Source organism: Pygocentrus nattereri, chromosome 3 (assembly GCF_015220715.1).
Source record: "Pygocentrus nattereri isolate fPygNat1 chromosome 3, fPygNat1.pri, whole genome shotgun sequence".
Taxonomy (NCBI): domain Eukaryota; kingdom Metazoa; phylum Chordata; class Actinopteri; order Characiformes; family Serrasalmidae; genus Pygocentrus; species Pygocentrus nattereri.
In genome coordinates, this window is record NC_051213.1 from 22225419 (window position 1) to 22240068 (window position 14650).

The 14650-nt window shown below is 43.8% G+C and overlaps 1 protein-coding gene across 1 annotated transcript in view; it reads right to left on the bottom strand.

Annotated features, from left to right (window-relative positions):
- Positions 1-2044: 2044 nt before the first annotated feature.
- foxo6a (forkhead box O6 a) overlaps positions 2045-14650 on the bottom strand; it is a 31722-nt gene continuing 19116 nt past the window's right edge. The window contains exon 2 of the mRNA XM_037537247.1: positions 2045-4117. Within this exon, the coding sequence (XP_037393144.1) occupies positions 2552-4117 (1566 nt within the window). The 3' untranslated portion in view covers positions 2045-2551. The remainder of the gene's footprint in view (positions 4118-14650) is intronic.

Genomic DNA, 14650 nt, shown 5'->3' on the forward strand with positions numbered 1-14650 from the left:
CTACACCTGGGTCCTAGAATCACTTGAATGTAATACCATTACAAATAATATAAAAACAACTCCTGAATTTTTATTAATATATTGCAATAATCACTGTCATTCGATGGCATTGTTCAGTGCTCTGAGCAACTAAGCTACAAAGCTGTTCCTAATATCTTCCATGATCTTCCACATATAAACAGCAAAACTGGATATAAACTGACATTATGCAATGTAACATTAAAATATAAATCGCATACCAGGCATGTACAGAATGGTTAGCATTTTCTTTTCATTTATTTATCAGTCACCAAATGATGAGATACATTCTCTTAAAAAAAGAAACAATGAAAGTGATATTCTTTTTTCCATCTTAAAAACTATAATACAATATTCTCAATATATAGATTTTTGTACAAAATAAAAGGTCATGGAACAGTAAAGAAAGAGTGATCACACAAGAGGAAGGAGGGAGTTGGGACACACATAAGTCAGTCCTCGCTTCCATACAATAACATTATAAGCTGTTTGTTATATATTAAATATTTAATATTAGAGCTTACTAGTCTGATATCAGCATTGACTCCTCTTCTTTTAAGCACTACGTCCGATGAGTCAGTCAGAATGGCAGGTACTGCAGTGATGGAAGTCACACAGGGCTGTGGTTAACAGGCAAAGCAGGGGACGCAGTGTGTAGTCTGACATATCAGAAGACTAGGACAAATATTAAATAATGACATCAAAAATTATATGTGGGATCTCCCACTGCGTCACAGATTAGCATTACAAAACCTGGTCCGGCTGAGTAGCGTTTATCTGAGTGAGAGTTTTGATGGAGTGAGCTATCCTTGACCTTTTGCCATAATGACGCGCCCCATTTCCCTCCCGCCTGCTTTATGGAGCAGAGCCGTGCTTAAGGGGGAGAGGGACAGGGGCTCAGGGGGAGTGTGCGGCTGTAGCTATAGAGACCACACACATACACGCACACAGCTAGGATGAGAGAAGGCATGGAAGAGGCAAGGGTTCACTGATCTAGCCACTATAACAAACCATTCCCTGTTCAAGCCCTTTTCAACTTTGTTTGCCTTTTTTTCCCATAACAAACAGAGGAAAGGAGATAAAGAAACTAGAACAAAATCTTGACAGATGTCTTCATGGTCTCTGATTACAGACTTGATCCTTAAAAAAAAAAAAAAAAAAAAAAAAATCACACCTGGTCAAATGTATGCCTGACATGTAGCACCTCAAAAAGAAACCATGAAAGGGAAGAAGACATGTCGATACTACACAACACAACACTTCCCAATTCAGCCACACAGAGGAGAGACCAAACGGTCATGTAGAATAAAAACAGTTTTAGCTTAAAAGAATGGGAAACTAAAGCCTTGCTCTTTTGTCACATTATATTTTCTGCGTGCTTGCATGTCCTATTCTGGACAGACGGACAATGCTACTAACTCCCTGAGTGCGGGATGACTGTGTTAATCATGCCCATCACTCAACACATTATGTGAGAGAGGGAGGAGAGGCCTAGTTGGGGGGGGTCTGTATTCAATCTGCAATAATGATGCATCACTGCAGCATCACTTCGGAGATTAAAAACAAGACACTGAATTTCAATCAAGCCACCGTTAATGGGCCAGTGAAGGATGATGGGCTGGTCTGGGCTGGCAGGGGAGCTGAAGCTATTGCGTTGGAGAAGAGGTGAGCTCTAACACAGACAGAGAAAAAGAAAACAAGGAAATTTCCTGCTTATCTTTACTTCCCAAAGCTATCAGACAGACTCAGATTGTTAAAAATAAGCAACTAGGTCACAAATTAGCTTACTGAGCTTTAAAATTAGATTATTGAAAAAAATAATGGTTATCAGTTATCATAAGTTATGCAATCAAAATCAGTTTCTGATAAGCAAATGTTAAACAAACAGGACAAATGCCTAGATCTCAAACAATGTTGGATTTGATTAATGAAAATAAAAGTAGTGATGGCTACTCTGTCAATAAGCAAGCTGAACTACCTCTGAGAACTAAACAACCTCTGAAACTCCTCTCTGAACAGAGAAATCTGTTTCTTTTTTTTTTTTTTTTTGCATACAGACCCCCTAAGGGTGTGAGATTTTCCCACTTGTGCAGCAAACAACATGCCAGCTACAGCTCCTGCCGCCCGGGAGCCAGCTCCCCATTGTGAGAGTGAGATACGGAGATACGGATTTGTTTTACGCAGTTAAAGTGCTCAAGAGTTTAGTTTTGACTGGAGAAAAAGGCAATGTTGGGCAACACAGTCGAGATTGTCATCACGTTCTGTCAGCAAGAGCAAAGTGGGTTGACATTAAGCGGGGTGCAACAGATGTGTGTACTGGATAAAAGGTGGACACGCATTTCAGAACAGCACACAGATAGATGAGCAGGCTGAGTAAGACAGAAACTCAGAAAGTGAAACTAAGGAATGTCTTCTGGATTCTTGTCCTTTATTTGAGGAATGTGTGAATCAAGCACAGTGCATCTCCCCTCTAAGGAGGGCTGCAGAAAGTTTGGTCTCTGAGAATGTTCATGACAGGGCAGGTGTAGGGCTTTCAGCCAGGCACCCAGCTCTGGTTGCTGTGGTTCTGCTGTGGGCCTGCAAGCCCCATGCTTACACCCATGCCCATACCCATCCCGATGCCCATGCCCTGTGCCAGGGAGCAATCAAAGTTAAAGTCCATCTCCTCTCCTGAGTCCATGATGTCATGGAGGAGGACAGACTCCACGTCACAGTCCAGACTGCCATGGAAAACGTCCACATCCAGGTCTGCTGGCAGCCGCTCGTGGGGGTAAGGGTGATGGGGGTGGTGGTAGCCTTGGTAACCACTACCTCCTCCCCCCATGCCCTGAGCTTGATGGTATGGCCCATCGGCCATGGCTTGCTGGTGTGGGCCTGGAAAAGTGTTGTGGCGAGGGTGTGGGGCAGTGGCCAAATGGCAGGAGTCTTGAGGGACACCCTGCATGCCTGCAGGGTTTGGGGGCAGTGTGGTGGAAGCAGGGAGGTGTGCATGAGCTGGAGGACTGTACAGGTATGGAGCTTTCTGGTTGTAGGGTTGCATGTGGCCAGCGGTAGGTCGGCTATGGGCGGCAGGGCCATGAGGCCGATGGTTCTGGCCCAGGCTATGACTCATGCTATGAGCAGGATTGGCTGCTGCAGTTGAAGCAGAGATGTGTGGCTGGTTGTGACTGTGGGTACCATTGTGGCTATGAGCAGGATTGTGATTGTGTGTGCCATTATGGTTGTTGTGGCCATGGTGGTGGCTGTGTGTTCCATTACTGGGAGGAACCATCATGGCCTCATGCTCCTGGCCAAGCATCAAGTCTTTTGTACAGTACTGTGGGCCTCCAGTAAGTAGACTCTGCAAGGCATTTGTGCCTGAGTAGGTCTGCAAGTTGCCAGAGAAGCTGGAGGCCTTGTTCTCCTGGATGGTCTGCAAGGGCGAATGATGGCGCAGCATGCCCACACCCGTTTGACCATAAATAGGGCTGCAGTAGGATCCCTGGGCCTTTGACCCACTGCTGTAGTGGTAGGCAGGGTGCTTGTGGCGTGGTGGCTGGTGGTGATGGTACCCTTCTTCCAGGCTGATGGCCCCAGTGAGATCTGCTAGCTGTGGCAGCTCCACGGGAGGGCAGTGTGCCGCTGGGGAGCGGGTGCTGGAGGGACTAGGGTAGAGCCGTGGTGATGTGGAGCAGGACAGTCGCCCCTCCTCTGGGTTCTCCAGCTCCCCTTCTGCCATAATAGGTGACAGACGTCCACTAAGTGTGGAAGCCGCCGAGCTGGCCCGAGAGTGGAGGTCTGTCCATGTCTCAAACTCTTCCCCGACACTTGTTGCTCCTGTCCCAGACTTCCCTGTTGGGCTGGTCTGCTCTGGGGAGCCATGGAATGCCACCCGGGCCACTGAGCCCAATCCTGCTCTTCCAACCATTTTCTTGCGGTTCACCCGGCCTTTGCTTTTCAGGTACTTGGTGCTGTTGTCCATAGAGACAGCCCGTCGCCGGGGTGCTTTCCCTGCCTTGCCTCCTTCAGGGTTCAGCATCCACCAGGAGCTCTTCCCCGTACCTTCATTCTGCACACGGATGAAGCGGGTGTGGAGTGATAGATTGTGGCGTATGGAGTTCTGTAGATGAACAGAAAAAGAAAAGAGAGGGCAGAATGTTAACAACTTATAAGATGATTTACCCAAATTTCTGATTTATTTTCAAAGGAGCAGCGAGGCACAAGCAATCTTTGGAGATTTTCTTCTAGAATAACTGGTTTTGACTGGCTGACATGCAATGCATACATGATGCCCACCAAAATTTTTGACATCAAAGGCTAAAAAATAAGTTCAAATTCATCATGCACATCACAAACATTGAAGATGGAAAGATTTTTGCAACTTGGCATTCGGACTGATATGAGAGAAGGCTGGCACGGGCTAAAAATCTTGCTCTTTTTTTTTTTTTTTTGAGGCTGGGGGATCCCTCCTTCAGCCTGGTGTGGATGTCGGCTAATCCCTGGTTCAATGTGCTTGGCTTGAGCTGTGTTTGAAGCCTGTGCCAGCCTGGCCTCTCGCCAGCCTTCTCTCCCATTCTGAGAGAGGAAACGTATCGAGTGATTGAGCCAGGGGTAAGCGCAGATAATGGAGTCAGACGAATCTGCCTCCCACTCACAGTCGTTCTATATTCCATGTCTCACCCTCTGTTTTCCCTCCTAACCTCTACTCGCCCTAGAGAGCCTCGTTTTCCCTTTACTCTTGCATGACTATACTGTATTTCATTACTTTTGTATTCAGAGTCAAATCAAATGAAAAAGATGAAGATACTAACATTATTGTTCATTTTATCTCTTGGTCACTCAATTTCAGAGGAGCATACTCAATCCATCATTCTTTCACTTTAGGAATTACTAATTTCATTCAGCCTGCTCAAATACATATTAATATTGGTATATTAAAAGATAAGTGACTTTGTGAAAAAGTGGTTGCTTCTGTCTACGGGATAATAATAAGATGAAAATATTAAAAACCTGTTATGCCCACTAGGTTCCCATGTGTCATCAAAAGTCACAAGCCTTATAGCAGATATATGCTTATGCAGAATGTACAACTATTAAGATGTTGAATGAAAACACAAAAACTGTCAGCATCTCCAGTCAGGTGATCGAAGAATGGCTCCTCAAGGTAGCACCTCCAATGTGAGGGGAGTAACCATGGCAACAGGGTAAACGTGAAGGCAAAATAAAGCAGGAGGAGGAGGGGAGAGCTGCTTTTTGAAGCTGCAGCTGAACTCCCCACAGCCTTTCATCAAGCCACTAGGCCTGGGGTTCGACTTGCTGGGGATGCTCAGAAAACCAGCCTCATGAGACTCAATAAAATATGTACTTCCTATACAACAACAGATCACAACCTAAGATTCTGTCTATACTATGCTGGTAACATTCTCATATTTGTATGTCTTCTACTGTAAACTGACATTCCATGTCAGTGTCTGCGTTAGGATCTGTCATACCCATTTCTCCATCAAAATTGTCTTTGCCATAGGACTAGTTTATGAACCGAAACTGGTATACTTCTCAGACATGACACCTGGGCAATAACACCATTCACCTTTCTGTTATTCTTGCTCTACAATCTTCTAATTCTCAGTGCTATTTTCTCCATATGTGCTTGTCTGAACGGACCTGAATCAGAGGATGAGTCAGGGGAAATATGGACTGCCTATGCCCCTCACACCCCCAGAAACTGGCAATCAGCACTAATCCCTGCTCCATTCCATATAATCCCAGACAATCCAAGGCTAATCCTAGTTGATTCATGGGCACTCCCAGCCGGGTGGATCCCATTGTTAGGGCAGGGATTGAGTTTGTGCATGTCCCACTACCTTTGTGACAACAGCACATTGCGGGGAAGCACCTGTAATGAAGTCAAATTAATGATCCTGTGTTGTTCTAAACTGGTTAGCAAAACAATTCAGAAGGAAAGCAATTCGCCATTTAATTTACTATATTTACTATATCTTATTAATCAATTTTAGTGGGTATAGCAGAAGCTGAATCAAAAACATCACTCAGTCTCTGTCGAAGGGCTTCCATAACTCCCTACACCCCCATTCTCATCCCATAGGGAGCAGCTGGAGGCTAAGCTAACTAGCAACGACATTGCCTGCTCCTATTAGAACAGAGCTCAGAGCCTGTGTCAAATGCCGTAAAATCAGGCTCCCCTCCTTTCCCACCACTAAAACATTTCCAGACACTTTTAATTAACTACATGCACACACACACAGAACACACCACTCTGCTTACACCAAGACCTGACAACACAATCAAGTGAGCAGGAAACAAAGAGACTGGAGGAGAGCTCCTGTTCAACGGAGGAGAGTTCCACATCCCAGTGGCCCTTCTGTCAAAGTTTTGAACTCAGCTCTCGTTAGGGACTGCAGCCCGCTAGTTCGGTTAAGGATCCAGCTTCTACCTCCACGCCTCCTCACCCAAGTCTTCTTTGTCCCAAGATTAAGAGCTTAAGACCTACTAACCCCCCAGTCTGACAAATTTGTGCTTTTTTTTCCAATACACAGGTGGCCTTGGCACTGAATGGACTTTTCCAAGAGCATGCATATGTTTGGAGCCAGAGGGCCCAGACTTCCTGTTTTAAGCAGCCTTGCTTTGTACATATTATCACAATAGAGAATTCATTTCACCATATTTTTTTCTTGTCCCTATTTTCAGCTATTTTGTGCCCCCTATTCCTACTCGATTCCAAGCCTTACGCCTACCTGGTTTCATCTTAAATTCAGAGAGTGTAATTCAACATTGAGACCTTTTTTGGGAGCTTTAGATCAACACCATATAGTCAGCAGATGACATCATCACTAAGAATACAGACTGCTTATTATTTAAAGGAAAACTCTGTCTTCACTGCCCCTTGCTTGCGCTCAACCAAAGCCAAGATGGCTCTTCAAGTGATGGCCCCATCTACTCTGACAGACAGCGTGAAGCTCTGCGTAAGCTCTGTGACACTGCCCAGTGCACAAGCTTGGCTGTGAGCCAATTGCCCCTCTGCCATCACTCTCAGGCGGGCATTCTGCTGTTGGCTCTTGGGGGAGGCGTGGTGTCCCAGAAGCCCTGGTTGAGCGTGGGCTCTACAGACTGGCATGGGGGGCAGCTGGCTGTCTGGCTGGGGGAAGGGATAGGAATATGGGGGTGCATGTGGAGGCTCAACTGTGAGAACCATCTAAACAACACAATGGAGTTCACTTCCACAAATACGCCCACCCCTCCCAAAGAAAACTACCCCCCACAGCTAACTCAAGAGGCTGCTCTCAAGAGAGCAGAGGAAACAGGTCAAACTATTTAGGCCCAACTTGCCGGGTGCATAATCACTACAGAAAAAACTGCCTGATTAGAGCGAGACAGAACCGTAGAACAAAGAGAAGAGACCACTCACCCAATTCAAATAACTTTACTACAGAAAAGACGAATGCTGCAGCATGCCACACAGAGAAGCATCTGCCACACAAGACCAGCAATACTCAACCCATCATTATTAAGCCATTCCAGGCAGTCAGCAGCCATTATATATCGTCAATGAGTATCTCTTTATACACCACATTAATTTGATAAGCACCAAGTGTGTGTGTGTTTGGGGGGGATGGGGTGACAGTAGCGTTAACTGCATTTATTGTGAAACGTTTTCTTTTAACAGGCAGAGGTGGGGAGTGGGGAGCAACTCGATGCAAGAGGTTTTGTTCGGCACGGGAATGAGTTTTGTCAGCTAAGCCTGTCTCCAGGCTATTGATGGAAATTAGCAGCGGATAAATATTCGCATCCTGTGATTGATGTCACGGCTGGGCTTGTCCCTTTGAAGGGAAATAAAGAATGCAGAGGCGCGCAGATTAATGGAAACTGGGGGTAGGTGTGTTCACACAGTTCTCACAGGGAGGGGGGTTCTGGCAAGAGGTACTGCTTAAAGGACAAAAATACAGATTCTTGCACATGCAGTTAGCACAATAACAGCAGTCTCTTTTCAGTTATGAAGGCTATAACATAACAGATGGGCAAAATGTCAATGCAAACCACAATCGTAATCAAGAGAAAAGTGAGATTTACTTAAGTTGATAGATGTAAAGAAAATAATCTTGGATGATCCTTTATTTGGATAGCCCATTGCAGATACATGCAAAGTAATCATTGAAAAAGTAATTAAATATTGATTCAATTCACCCCAATTTCCCTAACCATAACCAAATCCTAACCATAACTGTAACCTCAATTCAAAACTAACGTAAAAACACTTTATGCTTGGCCCTAAACCTAACTTTAGTCTGGTTGAGATTCAGTTGATTTTTACCATATACTTTTTTAATAATTTGAACATCTGTAGATAACCTATAAAGGGGCCATCCAAAAAAGTGGGACCTACAGTCATCTAATTATTTTTTGAGATACACCAAGAAAATAGCAATGTGCTGGATTTACTTGATACAAATATGTACATGATTTCCACATGAATAAAACATACTACATCAACACATTTTTGTCTTATAGTTTACTTATTTTTGGCAATAACTATGTTGATGTAACATTTTATTAATGCAGCAATGATGTATGCATTTGAATAAAGTAAATCATCAGGCAGCAACATATAACCCATGTTATTCCCTGGTGGGGTGCTACAGCATTAAAATAAGAAAGAGCTGCTCATGTGTTCTCTATGGATCTGTGGCCAGAAACTAAGCCACTCTGCTGAGAGTATAATGGGGTTGGTGGGTGATTCCTGCCTGGCTGTGTGCTAATTGCAGCGCCCAGGCTGTGCTTCCTGCAGGCTGGGCGGATGGCGGGTGGCTGGGTGTGGAAGCGGGCTCGTGTGGGCCAAGGAGATAAAAATAGCGATGCCAGATTAGCCGAGCATCTGAGCGCCGGACAGGGGATCGGAAAATCCACCACCCAGCCCAAGAGTGGCCACTGCCTTCTGTGCAGAATGGGGCAGGGAGCGGCCTGGGATCCTCACATCTTCCAGCCCACTCAAAAGCTGCTGGGAGCACGTCACCAGTGCGGCATGGGGACAGCTTTTCCGACGCTGGCCTGCCAGATCACTACAGCCCTTCCCTCCACCCCCCAGGGAGCATTCACACAACAGGTGCAGGAGTGGTACACCTGTGGGAGCTCCTGATTGCTCCAACCACACACACACACCCACTCAGCACCTTCTTTGCGAACTCGACTCACATTTTCCACAGTGCTTGCCATATACTTTAAGTCATGCACGTTTTTGAACAGGCCTTTACTGTGGGGTTTTTTTATAAGGGAAGGCTGTATCTGTGAGTGTGTGTGTGTAAGAAGAGAGAGAGAGAGAAAGAAAGTTGGTCTATTTCATAGCCCACAGGCAGTGTGAAGTGGATTTGATTATATTGCAAAATCCATCTGCCATACACAAAAAAAGATGGACAAGCAACAATGAAACAAATGCAGCCAGGGATTTTTTTCCTTCTCTCTCACCATAATCTCATTCATAGTAATAAGAATCTCATTTCCCACATTCTAAAGGTCAGCACACACCTCTGATCAGACTTTAATACAGATCATTCTCAGGGTTTAATTTAATTTCACCCGAGCAGGAAACTCATTCGCGAGGCGTGTGTTCAGCATGCAAAATTCATACAATCATTGCTTTAATTGTTTCAGTTTCAGAGCTGGGGGTAACATTGTTGCAATCAGGCGTATGAGCCTGCCCCCTTTTACTCATACATAGCAAACATATGAAATGCTCACTCTATACTTATACACAGCTAACTAGATAAATCTATGGGCCCTTCTCTACGGTCAGAGAGCGCTAGCTCAGTTCAAAGTTCAAACCCCATAAATCACTTGAGCGCAGAACACTGGAGGAGCAGCACACACAGGCATGCCCACACATGTACGCCATGACTAAGTCATGCAACACACACACACAAATGCCTGGCACACTGGGCACTCTCAGAACAGCAGTACCAAGCGACCAGTTGCTAAGGAGACCCATGGGAAAGGGAGGGCTCTTGTTGCCATAGCAACCTGTTCTCTCCCAGCCAACGATCCCTCCCCAAGGGAGTGACATGGGGAAGTTGGGGGGGGGGGGGGGGTAGACTGGGGGAGTTTACTGAAGTAGAGGAGAGAGAGAATGAAAGAAAGAGTATATAGATTACGAAACTACATGATGAAATCTCAATCTGTGACAACATTCTGAAGAATACAGGAACATTCCAGCCCATACAGTATTTCAGCAGAATAATGCACAGCTTCATCTGTACTAGCTACAGTCCGGCGAATAAGAATTTGGACAGTGATACTACACAATAATTTTGCTGTAGGCAAAATTACAAAATTACACCAACACAACAGATTTGAAATGAAGCAGTTAGGATGTGACTCAAGTTTAGTTCAAGGGGTTGAACAAAAAAATTGCATCTTAATATGCGGCCCAAAAGGATGTGAATGGGGACGTCACTAGGCTGAAAAAAACTAAACAAACCTATCAGAGAGATAGCAGAAACTTTAGAAGTGGCCAAGTCAATAATTTAGAATGTACTGGAAGGAATGCACTGGGAATGGTAATGCTCAGCAACACCAAAAAGCCTGGAGGACCACAGAAAAAAGTAAAGTAGATGATCGCAGAATTCTTTCCGTGAAGAAAAAAAAACCTTTACAACATGTAGTCAAGTCAAGGACATTCTAGAGATCACTGGTTTATCATTGTGAAAGTCTACAATCAACAGTCTCCTGCATGAATGTAAATATAGAGGGTTTACCTCAGGATGCAGGCCATTAGTAACATTCAAAAACAGAAAGGTCAGATTTGACTTGCTAGAGAACATCTAAAAAAAAGCCTGCCCAGTTCTAGGACAAGATTCTTTGGAAAGATGAAGCATCATCTGTCAAACATGGTGGAGGTAGTGTTAATGCATAGGCATGTATGGCTGCTTAGATTTCTGTTCAGATTCATGCTGCAAAAAATAAATGCTGCAAAACAGACAGGACACAGTACAGACGGATAATGACCCAAAACACACTGTGAAAGTAACTCAAGATCTGAATTAAATGTTCTTAAACAGCTGAGTCAGTGACCTGACCTCAGCCCAACTGAGCATGCTTTTCACTTACTGAAGACAAAACTGAAAGCAGAAGGTGGCTGCAGTAAAGGCCTACCAAAGCATCTCAAGGGATTAAACTAAGCATTTGGAGATGTCCATGGGTTTCAGACTTCATTGACTGCAAAGGATTTGCAACCAAGTATTAAAAATCATCCATGTACTTATGAGTATGTTAGTTTGTGCAATTACTTTTGATCCTGTGATAATGGATAATGGAGGGACTATGTAAAAAAGGTTTTAATTCCTAAACGGTTAATGTAATATTTTGTTTAACCTCTTGAATTAAGGCTGAAAGTCTACACTTCAATTATATCTTGATGACTTAATTTCAAGGCCATTGTAGTAATTTACAGAGGCAAAATTACAAATATTGTATCAGTGTCCAAATACCTATGAACTGACTATATTTTACTTGTTTTTAGTTCTATAATACATAGAAAGTTAAAAATATATTTTATTTATTAATTCAATATGTATGGAAGTTGTTATAATAAGGCAATTAAAGTGAGGCTATCAAAAACCTAACTTCTGTCATCCTGTCATTACCACAGACATGTTTTAATTAGAAATGTGGAATATTCTCGGCATTTCTTCCACTCACCAGCATGCGTCATGTCCTCAGTCTACACATTGATGCTGCTGAGAAGCAGCCTGAGTTGATCCTCTCTCAGCTCAGCAGTATTCAGAGCATAACTCTTGTTGTTCTCTGCATCCCTGTTCCTCATGCCTTAGAGACAGGATTTCTCTAAGTGCTCTATGACAATGACACTGTAAAAGCTTAGCACAAATAAAACCCAGTTAAACTGAAATGTGATGTGACACTGCTCAAGATGTTGGAAATCCTCTTTCTCCACATAAAAAATGACTATCAGAAGAAAGAATGAATTAATAATCTAAAATATCTCGCTCTTATACACTTATATACGGCTTATACACTGATCGCAGGCAGTTGTCAATTTACTCTGCACTTCTAATACAATGCCCCCGTCAATTTAACATTTTTGTCTCACTGATGTTCTCACATTCTCAAAAATTCAATAAGCAAGGTCTAATCAGCTTGTGATTACAATGCTAGGCCTGGCTGTTAAGTCTAAGTGCTTTGATCAAATCTCAGATTTCATCCAGCCAGCTATCAGGAGGATTAGCTGGAAGATAGGTATAAAAGTAGAGATGGAGAGAGAGAGAGTGAGAGAGATTACTCTCCCTTTATACAGTTAGAGTTAGGGAAGAGAGCAGGAAAATGAAGAGGACCACCACCCCACCCCCTTAGCCATTTTCCGAAACAAAAAGAGCCCAATTAAGTCACTTTGAGTTAGGGTCTAGTGGTGGGAGTACACAAGAGAGGAAAGTGAGTGAGGGAGCAAGAAAAGGGAAAGAGGGGCAAAAGAGTGTGGGAGCAGTAAAAAGGGGGCTGTCTGTGATAGAAAAAGGAGGTGGAATATAGAAAAGAAAAGAGAGAGAGAGAGAGAGAGAGAGAGAGAGAGAGAGAGAGAGAGAGAGAGAGAGAGAGAGAGAGAGAGAGAGAGAGAGAGAGAGAGAGAGAGAGAGAGAGAGAGAGAGAAGCTTTACACTCCAAAAGGGGCAACTGGCTCTCAGCTCCTCGACGGGAGCTACTAAAATATTAAAACATGTTGCGGCCACAGACTGCTGAGTCCAATGGCTTAAGTAAAACTCAGCCTCTAATGAGAGCAAGCGTGAATGGCTAATGGCCCCACAGGAGTGCCTGATGGGGAGGTAAAGAAGATTTGGGAGGTGTTCTCAGAGGGTGGGAGATGGATGTTGGGGCATGTTCTGACCTTTTACAATCTCCTGAAAACTTAATAAGAGCAGCCCAAGTCCTATCAGTGTACAAGAACGCTATAGACTGACTCATCTCCTCCCCTGACCCTTCATCTCCTGCCCCTCTCATAAACCCAAACAACCACACACTACAATCCAGGAGGATTGAGGATAGTGAATTTTATGGCTGTGATCTATGTTAATGTAGCAAGATTTTATTCTGAATAATTTTGGACCTTTCAATTTGTCATTAAATGTTCAAACACTGTAAAGCTGGGAGTTTTCAAACAGTGCAAAGTGTTGGTTCTGAAAAAGTTTTGACTGCTGGCATCACAGTAACCACAGTGGATATGGGCAGAGGGGCATCTGAATGTACATCTGTTATTTTCACACATTTCCTGAACACAGTGCTAACATCAGTAAGAAGGTATTTTTTTTAAATGTGCAATGCTCTGTTCTGATAACAGAAGAAGCAAGAAAATATGTAAAAATGCCTTTACTTCCTGGGAGCAAGTTATCTTTGTGGCTTATCACAACTGGAATACAGAGTAAGAAAGTTGTGAACACATTACATGGAGTTCATAAACTGTCCTTGAAACAACTCTTTAATTACTGGAAAAAGAAAGGCAATGAATACAGTGAAAACAACAGTTAAAAATAGTCTCCACTTCTTCACTTTGCAGCAGACACTAATTAGCTTACCTATCAAAGGTGTGCTGTTTGATTGTAGATCTTATTAAGGTGATCCAGAGTTTCTTGGGATTCAAGAAAGAGCGCTCTATTTATGTCCACTCTATCTGGCTAAAATGTATATGCTTTACAGTACTTCATGGACTTCATCAGTTTACACTGTTTCCAAAAGTATTCGCTTGTCTGCCTTCACACGCATATGAACTTGAGTGACATCGCATTCTTAATCCATAGGGTTTAATATGAAGTCGACCCACCCTTTGCAACAATAACTGCTTCAACTCTTCTGGGAAGGCTTTTCACAAGGTTTAGGAGTGTGTTTATGGGAATTTTTGACCAGTCTTACAGAAGCACATTTGTGAGGTCAGATACTGATGTTGGACAAGAAGGCCTGGCTCACAGTCTCCACTCTAATTCATGCCAAAGGTGTTCTATTGGGTTGAGGTCAGGACTCTGTGCAGGCCAGTCAAGTTCTTTCACAAAATCTCTTGGTCTGCTGAAGCATTAAGAGTTCCTTTCAGTGGAAGTAAGGGGCTGAGACCAACTACTGAAAAACAACCCCACACCATAATTCCCCTCCACCAAACTTTACACTTGGCACAGTGCAGTCAGACAGGTACCGTTCTCCTGGCAACCGCCAAACCCAGACTTGTCCACTAGATTGCCAGACGGAGAAGTGTGATTCATTACTCCAGAGAACACGTCTCCACTGCTCTAGAGACAAGTGTTGGTGCTTTACACCACTGCATTGCACTTGGTGATGTAAGGCTTGGATGCAGCTGCTCAGCCATGGAAACCCATTCCATGAAGCTCTCTATGCACTATTCTTGAGCTAATCTGAAGGCCACACGAAGTTTGGAGGTCTGTAGCGATTGACTCTGCAGAAATTTGGCGACCTCTATGCACTATATGCCTCAGCATCTGCTGACCCTGCTCTGTCATTTTACGTGGTCCACTACTTCATGGCTGAGTTGCTGTTGTTCCCAATCACTTCCACTTTGTTATAATACCACTGACAATTGACTGTGGAATATTTAGTAGTGAGGAAATTTAATGACTGAACCATCTCTGTTTACTGC